This window comes from Haliaeetus leucocephalus, unplaced genomic scaffold (genome assembly GCF_000737465.1).
Source record: "Haliaeetus leucocephalus isolate CR32 unplaced genomic scaffold, Haliaeetus_leucocephalus-4.0 Scaffold373, whole genome shotgun sequence".
In the NCBI taxonomy this organism is placed as follows: Eukaryota; Metazoa; Chordata; class Aves; order Accipitriformes; family Accipitridae; genus Haliaeetus; species Haliaeetus leucocephalus.
Genome location: NW_010972809.1, coordinates 4,128,294 through 4,140,345, shown reverse-complemented (window position 1 = coordinate 4,140,345; position 12,052 = coordinate 4,128,294). Strand labels below are relative to the sequence as shown.

At 42.2% G+C, this 12,052-nt stretch overlaps 1 protein-coding gene across 3 annotated transcripts in view; it reads left to right on the top strand.

The window, feature by feature from the left end:
* Nucleotides 1-12,052, top strand: part of PHACTR1 (phosphatase and actin regulator 1) — a 305,821-nt gene that overhangs the window by 257,729 nt on the left and 36,040 nt on the right. For all 3 annotated transcript variants that reach the window (XM_010573211.1, XM_010573212.1, XM_010573214.1), the window contains 2 exons: nt 56-264; nt 1,776-1,932. In XM_010573211.1, coding sequence (XP_010571513.1) covers nt 56-264; nt 1,776-1,932 — 366 coding nt within the window. The remainder of the gene's footprint in view (nt 1-55; nt 265-1,775; nt 1,933-12,052) is intronic.

The following is a 12,052-nucleotide window of genomic DNA, read 5'->3' as shown; positions in this document are numbered from 1 at the left end:
CTCAGCCTTCCATTGAGCTGTTTCCTTTAGTTTATTTGTTTTTCTTTCCCAACAGCTCTGGTTTACACACAGGTGACAGTGTTACAAAAACAGGACCTGGGGGCCTTCCAGACATGAGACAAGTGCCAACTGTTGTGATCGAATGTGATGACAATAAAGAAAATGTGCCTCATGAAACTGACTATGAAGATTCTTCCTGCCTCTACACAAGACAGGAAGAGGAGGAAGAGGAAGAGGAAGATGAGGATAACTCATTATTTACAAGTAAGTCTCATTCCATTTTTTCTTTCTCATTTATTTAATTTTTATTCTGAACTCTCAATGCACAGAGGAAACACAAGGCCTGTGAATTTTCTTTCTTGACCATGGCTTTTGCATCTCTCAGGGCTTGACTATATGGGGATGCTTGGTAAATTAATCCCAAATAACAAGTAGTATGAATTTACAGTGATTTCCCTAATCCACATGAATCCCTGTCTGGGTAGTTCTTAGACAGAATTCAAATGACTGGTTTGGGCTTGTATTAATTCACCTCCAGATTGACTTGGATTCACTTTCCCAAGTGTCTGTGGTGTAGAGAAGCCCTGGTTTTGGCTTAAGTCAAGATCAGGTCAATAGAGTTACTTCAGGAGGATGAAATAAGTGCCACCAAGAGACAGTCAGAGCTTTTGTATGTAGTAAGTATTAAATCATGTCAGAATCGTTAAGTCTCATGATCGGAGAATTGGGCTCAGGTAAGAAAAGAGGTTAATTGATAGCCATATCACAGTTACAGTCTCAGAAGGACCTGTGGCCCCTTCCTGACCTCTCTGAGAAAACCCATCTCCTGCCTCAGTGTGGCATCATAGGACTCTCCCGTGAAGACAAGATACAGTACTTTGTGTATGACAACTGCTTGTTGTCCTGCAGGTCGAGCCAAAGTTTCAGATCCTTGAATTTCTTTTCTTCTGAAAACGGGGAGCAGTGCAATCAAACAACACCCTTTTTAAAACACACACAAAGAAGATTCTAACAGGCATATTTTATCTCCTCGGACTCCTCCCTTACCTTGCAAGCGAAATTAAGCAGTCTTTGCTCTTAAAGTAAGAAACAGAGCAGAACTGCACTATCTCGCAATCTCCTGCCAAAGCCCAAAACCTCTCGTGGGTTCGTGTCTCTCTGTCTCCTTGAGTCTGTCTTCCCTGCTCAAACTGCTTTGGATGCAAGCCTAGAAAAGCAAGATTAAGCTGTGAAAGGCCACTGGTTTTTACAGTGTCTTTGCCACTGTCACTGCCTGAGAAGCAACGTCAGTTAATGTACATAGAGATCTGTGCTGGTTCTGATTGACTTTTGATTCCTTCTAGTGCTAGCTTGGATGTCTTGATATAACATTGCAAGAGAGAGAGATACCTGTCTCTTTCCACGTGCTGTAGCTCTGCTGCCTGCCCAGATTCTGAGGTTGAATTATTCATTCCGTTACATGGTTCAGAAACGCTGTGCTATAGAAAGCTACAGATGCTACTAGCAATTCTGAAACAAGCCCTTCTCCGCTCCCCTCTGTGGAGCAATATTTTAATTTCCTTTTCCTGTATACCTACCAAATTCAGTTTTTCCTTATTATGATATGAATTTAGGTTAATTGAGCACCTGAGGTTAATTGACACCCCTTTTCCCACAGTCCATACCAATGTAAATGAGAGCCTAGTATCCTGCCTTGGCTAGTACTTCTTTGCCTGCTGCATGCTGTAATGAAATGATGACACCTCTTTTGGCAGAGCCTCTCCTCTCTCCCACAGGCTCCCTGGCAATGAAAGTCTGCAGGAAGGACTCTTTAGCAATCAAACTAAGCAACAGGCCTTCCAAGCGAGAGCTGGAGGAAAAGAACATCCTCCCCATGCAGACTGATGAAGAGAGGCTTGAACTTAGGCAGCAGATTGGGACAAAGTTAACAAGGTAGGAGACAAACATTTTTCTAACTCTTACTTTTGGAAATATGTGGTGGGATGCAGTTTTTATCCTTAGTCTGTAAATATTTGAGATCTGTTTGTTCAGCAGTGTTCAAGAGGAAAAGCCATGGGGGAAAAAAAAGACTGTAGACATTATTTCTGTTCCAATATAACTTCCCATACAACGTCCCATTTCATTTTCCTGGCATATCCTATGGGATCTTTGGTTGTGTTAAGTATCAGCATGAACCATGTGGATTTGGTTGTTTATGGGGCACCACTGGGAAATATTTAGCTTTGATAACATTTTAGACTGTAGCTGTAGGTGCCATTTGATAGGCTATTAGTTTGGCCAAAGGGCAGAGGTATAACTTTCTCTTCTGACTGCATCTCTTGTGAGTAGCTGAGTCTTTTCCTGATCCAAAATACTTACGTCCTTCAGTACCTGCTTTTGTTGGGTCAGGTTGGACAGATTTATTCTGTCTAGACTTTTTCTTCTTCATAACATTGTTACTCACCAGCTGTTCTGGTTTTCTGTATTGCATGGGGTATAGAGCGATGGCCATTAATGTGGGAGATGCCTTTCAAGAATTAGTAAACTGAGGTCAGGTAGAAATGTCTAAGAACCTCCTGTGCTCCAGCCATGATTTCTGTGATCAATTTAATACTGTTATCAACTTGGTGGTATGCAGAGCTGGTGAATGCTGTTAGTTGCCCTCCAGTGTGACTCTTAAGAAAACCACAAGGAGAAGACCAGCCAGTTGTTGGGAATTTTCTTGTGTGTTTTCTTTTTTTTGTTGTTTTCTTTTTTTTTTTTTTTTTTTTTTTTTTGTTGTTTTCTTTTTTTTTTTTTTTTTTCAGTAGGGGGAATAAGGGGGGAACACTGTTACCATGTTGTGGAGACAGGAAGAATAGGAGTTCCTGGTAAATACCTCTTTCAGCATTTTATCTAATTTTTTTTCATGGCCTCGTTTATCACCTCTTTGGAATAAACTAACCACATCTTTCCAGTCTGTCTTTGAAAGTGTTTGTGCTGTATCATGCTTAGCCTACTCCAAGACCTGTCTAAATCTTCAGTATTTTTGTTGAAGGGGCCTCAGCAGTGATGCCCAAAGTATGCAAGATGGCACTGCACTGTTGCTGGTACTGTGTTTTTTTTAAATCCTGTCTTTGTTCAGCCTAATCTCTTGTTAGACTGCAGCTGCACATGGAGCTCTGAGTCCCAAAGAGCAGCACATGATAGCAAGGTCCCAGTACTTATATGATTAATTTTGAACCCTTTTGAAGCATGTGAAGAGTTGAAATTTTTGTCTCTTAGCATATCTTACTGTGCACTGCTTGACCTTGCAATGACATTGAACAGCATTTCCGCTGTGTTGCCCATTTGGCTAAATTACTTAGGGCTCTCAGAAGTTTTACAGCTCTGTCTTGATGAAGGTAAATAGTGTCATTTGCAAACATTGACTCTGCACAGCTCACTGTGCCCCAGGTGTTTTTTAGTATATATATTTTATATCTCACCTCTCCAAAACCTGCTTTTTCCCCATTAAAGAATATTTCTTCAGCCTATCTCTTTTTAACAAGGGAAAGTAATTTTGGCAATACCCAGAACTCTTCCTGTGTAAGTCCTATATTCTCACAGTATCATTGTTTGTTTCCCCAATTGCATCTCTGCTCATTCAGTCTGAGGTATAATGCTTGATCTTGTCTTCTAATACAGCTAGGACTTAGGGGCAATCACAAATAGTTCAAACAATTAAAACTGTGTATATATGAGCTCAAAAAATAGCTGAGCCACTGCTGTTTCATTCCCGTTTTATACCAGTGTAACATCACTGAAATTGGTAGGATTTCACAAGCCTTATCTGGAATAATATAGTTGTCAGTCTGACCTTTTAATTACGAGTATTTACAGCTTATTATCTCATCCTTTTGAGTAGTTAAAAACAATCAAGAAATATGAGGAGAAAACAACTTTCCACATCTCTAATACACAAAAAGCCATAGACATTTCAGCAGCAAAAAGGAAGGTACCTGTCTTACCAGTGCTTTGTATGTAAATGTGACATATCCATGTGCACAAACTGATGAATATTAGATTGAAGTAGAAAGAATATTTCAATTTGGACAGTATTGCTTTACTGTCCAGACTTTGTTACTGAATCCATCCTTTGCTATTTCTCCATGATTGTCACACAGTGATGCAGATGCCAAGCAAAATTAAAGTAGTGAAGCATTTATAGTCCTTAGAGAAGATGCTAGATGCAGACTATAATTGCAGCTGGCAATTTTGGATTTCAGAGGGATTTGTACTGTTCCACCAATGGTCCCCTATGGTTTAAAATAGCCAGCCAATGCAATCACATATGCTACTTACAGAAGTAAAAAATGCAGAATAAAAACTTCAGCAAATAGTTATTTTCTGTAATGGATCAATTAATTTTCACCAAGAGGCTGATTAGGATACTTCAGTATTTATGCGTAATCCTCACAGTATTTAGTTTGGAAGAGCTCACTGGCTGCCATATTTGGCAGATCAGAATTTACTAATATAAAGAGAATGCCATTTTCAAAGACGCTTACAGCCAGCCATATTGAGAGACTGACCATTGACATATTGTGTGGGACCAAAATCATCCCAGGTGTAGTTCTTCCAGCCTTATTAGAGTTGCACCAGGAATCAATTTGGCTCAGAACTGGTTGTTCAGATCCTGTTTAAATGTAGCTTGGAACCTCTGAACCTCCAGTTAGTCCTAGAAAATTGTTATGATTTTATTATTGCATCCGCCAACTGGTAGAGACACTCGAGAGCAGACTTCACTATGTCGTGTGTTTCTCATGCTGGGAGAATAGTGCCTTGACTTACATCAGACCAGTTGCATGGGTGAGGCTGCAGAGACTGTATCTTGTAGCAGGATCTGGCCCACTACACGCTTGAATATTAGCTCAACCACGAGACAAATTAACAGCTTTGTGCTTATCATAGGAACGCTTCACATGGATGTAATGCTTCACTGGTGTGTATCCTGCATCATGGCTCAGCACATGTAGATCCAAACAAAAATGGAGTTTTTTGCCCAAGATGGCAAAATACATCCTAGCAAAGGCAGGAGATCCCACATCATGTGAATTCCAGCCACATGAATAGGCCACTGCACCATAGACTATTTTGGGGCAGTCTTTACACAGCAATTACAAAAACTAATTAGAAGACTTCCTCCTGTAACTAAACCAGAATGGACTACTCCAAAATGTGATACCAACTATGAAGCAAGGAGCACAAATAGTGCATTAAGATGCAGAACTTCCAGCTCATAACCACATGTGACTTGGGGATAGGAAATGAATGCTGGAGGCCATGTTCTTGGCTGCTAAAAACCGTTACAACTCCATTAACAACTTCTCTGAAATGCAGACCTTCTGTGCTAAGTCAGTCTTTAAGTGGGTATAGGGTTTTTTTTTTCTGCCTGCTCAGCTGCTCCCAAACTCCTCCTCTGTTTTATCCCTCTGGTGCCTACACAGCTTCACAGCTGCTCAAGAAGTGCTTATAAGTGACTTTAAGACAGAAATGAGAAAACAGGAGGAAAAACGGGACTCTGAAAGTTAACAGGCAGAGGGAAAAGACAGACTTCTGCCTTCTGCCTGTCTCTCTGTCTGTGTTGGACCTGCTGGGACGCACTGGTCCCCTGGTTATTCAGGTTAGAGCAGGGGGCAGGAGAACCTGGATTTAGCTTTCAGTGGCTATCAGGGTGAGAGGAATGGCGCATATCTGGGCTATGACTGTGAAGCAAGGACTCAGGCAGGCTCTGGATCTGAGCTTGGAGGTTCTCCCAGGGGCAATGATAAAGGCACGGCCTGTCAGGAGCCCCTGGTGAGGAGGAGGGCCAGCACTGATGAGTGATGCACAGCAGAGCAGCATGTCTCTCAGAGACTACGGGACTGTCCCCTGGTACTGAGACAGGTGCTTCAGTGCTGGTCCTTGCACTTCTCTTTCACCAAGGAAACACAATGGTAGTCATAAGAGACCACAGAGGCTTCCTCAATCAACACATTGTTTAGTAAGCACGAGAGCCCTTTAGAAAAAATGTATCTATATACTTCTGTTTAGCTATACACTACACCAGACTTTGCTGAGGACTTTGCACTCCCTTGAACTGGGAAGACCTGGTTTCTTTGCGTCTCTTTCACAAAGTCTCTCCCATACCTTGAGACAATGTGTGTCTTTAGACTATGGCTGATTTGCCACGCATCCTACGAGAGAGGCTTTCTAAAGCACTCAAGTTTTTTTGAGTCTCTTAACCCCCCCCCCCAACTCTAGTGAAGGTGCTCATTAGCAATTAGATACAGGAGTATTAAAGCTGAGATTTTGGTCCACTGCTTTTCAAGAACACATGGCAGTGTCTTTATCTGTTTTCCCTGAATTGCTTCCATCCTGGCTTTTCCCACCTGCTGGAATAGGATGATCTAATCATACAAAAAATCTGGTAATCCAGTATTATTGTCATCACGTTGCTAGTAATCAACGTTAAGGGAACTTGCTGATATTCATAGTATTATTACTGGTCAGCATCATGTCTGTCTCATCAGCGTACTCCTACCTACCTCAGGGCAGAGGGCAGGCGGGCTGCAGGTCACAAGTCAGGGGAGATACATAAAGGCTGTCCACAGGCAAGCAGTGCGTGTCAGGGGACTGCTACCCATCACTGGCAGGTGCCACAGGCAACCCAGTAAGATTTTGCAGCCTAATAAGATTTTGTGCTGTGGTGCTGCCAAAAGCTGTCAGATGTAAGAGTCACGTTTAACCCAAGACCATGCCTGGTGTGAAAGCAGAGAGAGATGAGGTGGGGGAGCAGCTCTCTGCACATTAACTAAATAATTAAATAGACAATAATTAAATTAGAAACAAATAAAGAACAAAGTAACTTCTTGCAGTGTCCACATGCTACGTTTTGCCTCTGGTGTGATTTTGAGTGATGGACATCCCATTGCTTAACTGAATCCTATGAGTATGTCACTGTATACATTCTGCTGGCTTTAAAGCAGGTGATCAATGGCAAGCTCCTCTGTCAGATACACAGTAGTGCTCTGCATTGTTTTTTTGTATAGCCCTGGATTTATTCACTACAATACCTTATGGGGTGCTGTCCTTACACTAGCAAGTGGAAAATCTGGATCTGAAGCAATATAAATAATACATTACAAGTATCGTGAGACAAAGGATAGGAAGTATGAAAATAGATCAGAGAGACTCTCTGTGCGTGTGACTGTAAATACGTACACTTGAGATATGGACATGCACACCTGCTAGATGTGTTTATAGTCCCATTGATGCTTTGGAAATAGTACCAAGATGTCTGTCATTGAGAAATATAGCATGAAAAGTCATAAATCTTTGTTATGGAGCAGGAGGTTTGACAGACGATGGTCACCTACTACCTTGATCAGAAAGGTAATTTACTCTACACGTTCCCTGATCAATACTTTGTCTTCCTCAGCTGTACTGAAAAATACTGCCTAGAAACAGAAATCCTGTGATGAAATGAACTTGGTGAATTCCCATAAGTATAAAAAATTGCCACTGATTTTTAAAATGTCATGAGGCTGCTGTGAGGTTTTTGGACTTGTTCACATCAGGTGCTAGCTGTCTGTGTGTCCCTGTGCATGAGTACTCAGGGGAAAGAGCAATAGAGTGTGTTTGTAAACAGAAGGAGAGACGTGAACCAGAAAGAAGGGTAGAAAAATTGGACAATGTGGGAAAAGGATTGCATCTTCAGCATCGCCATGAAGGTGACAGAGATATTACCAGTGGTGGGGAAGGGTCTGTCTGCAAGGCTGGCACAGTTGTTAAAATGCACAGCAGTTCCTTCAGAGGCCTGAGGAGACTGAATAGTCTGAAGTGATCATTTTTATTTACTAAAAAATTAGGCTGTGAGGACATTCAGCTTTTTGAAACAGTTAATTATTTAAATAGCATTGCAGTCCTGTTGAGAGGAGGGTTTATTCAGCCAGAGGATGGCAGCAAGATGGCCGCCATCGAGCACAGCTGAATCTCCTCATGGCTGTTCCCCATCCGGTGCTGATGATGATCCGGAGAGCATTTTGTGCCCTCCCCATCTCCAAGTCATTTAGGGATAAAAAGAATGTGCAGACAGCAGGATTAGGCTTTATTCACAGACCTCATTTTGTTGGGTAACGTGAAATAATTTCTTCCTAATTACCTCTGACGTCTGCAATTCTCACACTTATTGTTAGCTTCCACTAATGAGAGAAAAGCAAGTGCCTAAAGCACGAGCTCATCCCCAACAGCAGCACGCGTGCGTGTGTGTGGAGCTTGCCTCTTCGCATGTCAGGTGCTGGGGATAAATCACACGGAAAACGGGATTGTGGTAAACAAGCTCATCTAAATCCTGGATTAGAGGGGACGATGTGACAGCACTAGATGCATGAATGGGAGCAACCAAAAAAAGCCGCAGAGGGCTGAGCCTGGGTTTTAGCCGCAGTGGTACCTAGGGAAAATGGCATTTTTTTCCCTTTTAGTTTAGCTTCATGAGGAAGCAGTACATTTGTGAGAAACCCCAAGGGAGCTATCTAAATTGCCCTTAGCATATAGGAGGAAGGCAGCAAAAGCAGGTGATTATCTACGGGCGACAAGCTGAAACCAAGTTATCATTACACATCTGGGCTCAACCACCAGGAATAAATACTCTGAGCAGAACTGATCTGGGTTCTGTATGGGGGTATGGATAGGAGATGGGCTCTCAAGGCCCTTGTCAGCCCTCTTTTTTGTGATTGATGTCCTGGCGAGCTCTGTTGCACTGAAAGGAAAGGTGGCTTTGTAGTTAAAATGCTCTGGGAAGGCTGCATGTTCCACAGGCTTTCCAACCTCAGGCAAGCCACTGAAAGAAACACATGTGCGCATCCACGTATATATATTTTTAAGGCATGTTGGGGTCTCCAAATGTACATAAGTGCCTATGAACTTTGGAAAATTCCACTCGTTGACAAATTCTCATTGACTCTCATTGACAGCAAAGATTGTATGCTTTTGAAAAACCACCCAGATACCAGGATCTCTTTAGACTTCTAACTGTGTTTCAGTAGAACAAGGATCCTCATTTCTGAGCATGGTTTGGACTTGTCTCTTTGTATTAGGAATTTTCATAGCTAACATCACAGAAACATAACATCATCACAGAAAAAGACAAGTCTAACATCACAAATGATGCTGTTACTAATGTTTTGATATGAGTTTCTACGACTAACAACATGAATTTGCTTCATCTGAGTAATTTGCTATGGCAAAAGGTCAGTGGAGCAATCAAGGGAAAGGGGAGGTGACAGTGGGTAATGTCACTGCAAAACACATCACCTCTACATGCTCCCTCATTTGTGAGATGAACAGTGTCCTTAACCTATGATCTGGATGGACCCTGGCAGTGTGATCTCTCCTCTGTGGCAGCTCCACCTTGGGATGGGATGAACCCCTGCCACCACCAGTTTCGCTCAACCAGGGCCAGTAGATGTTTTGCTATGTATGAAAGCAAAGCCTCGCAGAGTGGATATAGTCTGTCCTTGGGCAGATGTGTCTCTCCATGTTAGAAGGTGGGGCTCCAAATGCGCAGAGACGATTTATTTCTGTTACTATAAAGGAGGAGGAACATTGTGCTGAGGAGAGGAATCTCTTAATGGTAGGCAACAGGCAGCAGGAAGCGGCATTTGAGGGCAAGGTCTCCCCAGAGGCACCCATGTGGCCACTGATGAAATGGAAAGTGTATTCTCCGTGTCAAAGTTCACTTCAATCAGAGATGTCGCCAGCCCAGGAGGGTATTTGTTATTCCTGGGGTCTGTCACTGCTCCCGTTGCCTGCTCTCATGGAAGCAGTGCAAGTCACTCTGCACTGTCGTTGCAACATCTGTTTCTCCCGTCCTTTCTCTGCAGAAGCCGAGGCAGAATACATTATGGGGTTACAATTTCCCCTTCATGCCTCCCATCCTCTTCAGCCCCCTGACACAGTCTGTGTTTGAGGTCTAACTCAGGCTGTCAACACAGCCGAGAAAATATATTTAGTCCACCTTAGTTTCCTTTGCAGTTTCAGTGGGGTGCGGTATCCTTCATTTTCTGCCCCAAATTGATTGCAGTGTTGCTTTTAGTTGTCAAACCACTGCCAGCTTTTACCTCAGAGGAAGCCACATTTCTCTGCTGGGCAAAATAATTCATGGTGATATAAAGCAAGCTTGTGGCAGTAATGAAATAACGTATGTTGGTAATAGAAATAGTCTTTTATTTCTCCAGTAAACAAGAGGCCACATGGAGTCCATGCACTACTCTCTTTTCAGTGAAAGAATGACAAATATTAATAAAAACAGGCAAAACAAACAAGCAAGGAAGTAGCTGATTCAAAATATTACACTCTGGCTTTAAAAGAAGAAAACAAAGGTGGTTTGTTTGGTGTTTTTTAATTTTGCTGGTTAATGCTGACAAATTTAGGGCAGTTCCATTAAGAACTAGCTCATAAATTTCCACCTTGAAAAAATCTAACCATAAATCTTCATGTTTTGTGTCTGCTGATTGCGTGGGGTTAATCACAAGCACAACAGTTGCTCGGTTTGGATGACCTTGTAATTTCCGTAAAGGAAACAAATCAGATGGCAGTACAAGTAGATAAAAGAAGCAGACTGGCAAGAATAAATCTCACTTTATAGGCTGATGATTGTAAAATGGAGAAATTGCTTTTTAAGCAAAATATTTAACCTCTCTCAGAAGTTACAGTTTGCATGTTTTTTCCCCCTTCAGTGTATTATCACCTATTTGGCAACACATGTGCAGGAGATTAACATAGGTAATCCTTGTAAAGGAGTCAAACATGTAAAACCAATTTTTTATCCTGACTCCAGTCAGCTTTTAAATACCTATGTGCTCATATATGTGCACTGTGAGCACAAGCAGGACTGCTAGACAAGTAAGTCTAACTTGTGTGCATGGTCATCTATGTCCAAAAACTCAGGAATTTCATATGCAGGTTATTGTATGTGAGTAAATAGAGGTGACTTTTTGACGAGTTGGCCCTGTGCTAAATAGGATTTCATGTTTTATATGTTTGTTTTATATAGGTTTAAATGTCTTTTGGACAAATGTACCAAGAAAGTGAATATACTTACCATTATACCTGATACAATTATGTAAGGCTGGAATTTTGTACGTTTTCCCTAAGACATAGAGTTAACATGAGGATCACTTAGAGATGAACAGGGACTTTTTTTGCATACATCGGAAAAGTTACAACTGGTCTTTTAGAGGCAAGCATGGATGAGAATCATGCTCATATTTCAGTGCACTGGGATTCATAAGCACTGCACAGACCATATGTGGGGATTAAACTAAGTCCTTAGCCTGAAACCTGACCATGTAAAATTCCCATTTATGTTAATAACATTAGTGAAGAGGAAGTGTTCTCATGTGCAGTAGACCACATCAACATGTCTCTAAGTATGCAGCCTCTAATACTCATTGCTTGCCTCTGATGATAACTAATTGTCAAACCAGCAAACTAAAGGGAAAGCACATTAGCACCAAAGTAAATTCAGTAACCTGGTTCTTTACTGACATCCCTGAATTCAGGAGGCAGCAACAGTAATGGTTAATGAGTAACTAATAAGCATTCAGTATATTGTATTTGCTAAATGAGCAAGCATCTATAACGTCAGGCTGGACTATTTATCCTGCAGAATATCTGATTTTTTCAGCATGCTGCAAAAGTCTTCACGATTTCCTTTGTTGCAGTAATCAAGACAGAAACGGTCTTCCTGCCTCCCTGCAATCAACTGGCTTTGATTTAACAGCTAGCCTTGCAAGCAGGAGACCCTGATCTCAAACAGCAGGGGCTGCAAAGGCACCAGCCTGCTCCTTCAGTGGGGAACAGTAACGCTGCCTGGACCAGGGCCCCTTCTCCTGCACATGCACAGGGACCTCAGTCACCTGGTGGGATGGTAGATGGCAGCATTTGGGGGACCTCAGTCACCTGGTGGGATGGCAGATGGCAGCTCGGTTGCACCCAGGTCCTGGGGGGCAGCACGCAGGGAGATGTAAACAGCAAGTAAATGCTATCCTCAGGAGGCCCTCACAGAGGC